The following is a 1,788-nucleotide window of genomic DNA, read 5'->3' as shown; positions in this document are numbered from 1 at the left end:
AGGAGCCGAAGCCCCTGGGTGGGTTTGGTTCCTCCGTTCGCGGCCAGCCCGGGCACCGCCGCCCTCCCCTCCGGAGCTCTCGGCAGTGTCGCAAAATTAGAAATGCAGGAGATGCGCGGGGCTTTTCTCGTGCCGGGGGGGCTCTCCCGGCGTTTTGGGGGAGCAGGGCAGACCCCGAGCCGGGCTCCATCCCCTCCCGCAGCCCCGGGGGGGGGTCCCGCTGCCGCCGGGGGGGAGCGTTTGTAGGTCCTGGAGGCGCCGGGGGCGCGGCGGGGCCGCCCCTCCGAGGGGCTCATTTGGTGTCGGTGGCTAATCTGGGCAGGCTGGCCGTGCCCATGCCCGAGACGTGGTGGTGCGGCGGGGCCGACACCTGGCACATGCTGCAGGGGCACGGCATCCCCCCCCAGTGCTGGAAGCCGCTGCCCAGCGGGGCGGCGGCGGCGGCGGCCGAGGGCGATTTGAGGAGCCCGTGCGGGGGCCGGATGGAGCTGACGGCGGAGAGGCCGGAGCCGGGCAGGGAGGCGCTGGAGACGGCGGCGGGGGGCAGGATCGGGTGGTGCACGGGGTGCGAGGCAGGGTGGGCCGGGTGGCCGGGCAGAGGAGCCGAGTGCGCGCCCATGCCGCCGGGACAGGCGGCGGGGTGGAAACCGGCGTGGTGGCCGCCGTAGATCTCGCTGACCAGGCGCTTCATCTCCTCCAGGGAGTTGGTGAGCATGAGGATGTAGTTGCGCGCCAGGAGCAGCGTGGCGATCTTGGAGAGCTTGCGCACCGACGGGCCGTGCGCGTAGGGCATCACCTCCCGCAGCCCGTCCATGGCGATGTTCAGGTCGTGCATCCTCTTGCGCTCCCGGCTGTTGATCTTCAGCCGCAGCTGCTGCAGCTCCGGCTCCGTCATCTGCTTCTTGTCCTTCTTGGAGGAGGAAGAGGAGGACGAGGAGGAGGACGACGAAGAGGACTTGAAGCCCAGCTTGTCCACCACCACCACCCCCGCAGCGCTCATGGCGCTGCGCAGCTCGGCGCTCAGCTCCGGCGGGGAGTCGCTCTGCGTGGAGCTGGACACGGTGCCGCCCGTGAAGCCCCCGCCGCTGCCTTTATTCCTGGCCGTGAGGAAGAGGTCATCGGGCTCCGGGGAGGACGGGCGGCTGGAAACCAGGCTGGCGTCCGAGTCCATGGCCCGGCGGGCGGGGCGGCGGCGCGCACCGGGCAGCCTGCGGGGAACGGAGAGAGCCCGCGGGCAGCCCCGGGTCAGCGCCCGCCGCAGCTCTCCGGGGGCACCGCGCCCGCCCCGACGGCGAGCCCGCTCCTCCAGCCCCGGCTGGACCGGTCCCGCTGCCCGCCCTCCGCTCGCCGGGGGGCGGCTCCCGTCCCATCCCATCCCATCCCATTCCATCCCACCCCATTCCATTCCATCCCGTCCCGTCCCGTCCCGTCCCGTCCCGTCCCGTCCCGTCCCGTCCCGTCCCGTCCCGTCCGGTCCCTCGCTCGCCGGCCGGGCCGTGGCTCCGCGCGGGCGCGGGGGGCACTCACCGTGGCGAGCGGCGCGCCGGGACGGGCGAGCTCGGCAGCAGCGCGCACCTTGCGGCGGAGCGGCGGCCGCTTTATAGCCGCGCCGGGGAGGAACGATGTCACCGGGCGGGAGGGGGGCTGCGCCAATCGGCGGCGGCGCCGGGGGCACGGCTGATGTCACCGGGGCCGCTCCGGCTCGATGGGGCGGGCGGGCGGGGGGGGGGCGCCGGCCGGAGCGGCGCGGGGAGCCCGGCGGGGGGGGCGCGGCGGGGGGGAGGGACT

General features: G+C 74.9%; 1 protein-coding gene across 1 annotated transcript; it reads right to left on the bottom strand.

Moving 5' to 3' along the window:
- Positions 1-201: 201 nt before the first annotated feature.
- OLIG2 (oligodendrocyte transcription factor 2) lies at positions 202-1,556 on the bottom strand. The gene is made up of 2 exons (XM_058840978.1): positions 1,528-1,556; positions 202-1,208 (listed from the first exon to the last, which is right to left on the bottom strand). The coding sequence occupies exon 2, from the start codon at positions 1,169-1,171 to the stop codon at positions 293-295; it is 879 nt and encodes a 292-aa protein (XP_058696961.1). The 5' UTR covers positions 1,172-1,208; positions 1,528-1,556; the 3' UTR covers positions 202-292.
- Positions 1,557-1,788: the final 232 nt, after the last annotated feature.

This window comes from Poecile atricapillus, chromosome 1 (assembly GCF_030490865.1).
Source record: "Poecile atricapillus isolate bPoeAtr1 chromosome 1, bPoeAtr1.hap1, whole genome shotgun sequence".
Taxonomy (NCBI): domain Eukaryota; kingdom Metazoa; phylum Chordata; class Aves; order Passeriformes; family Paridae; genus Poecile; species Poecile atricapillus.
Note: the sequence above shows the minus strand (reverse complement) of the source record. Positions and strands in the feature narration are given on the sequence as shown.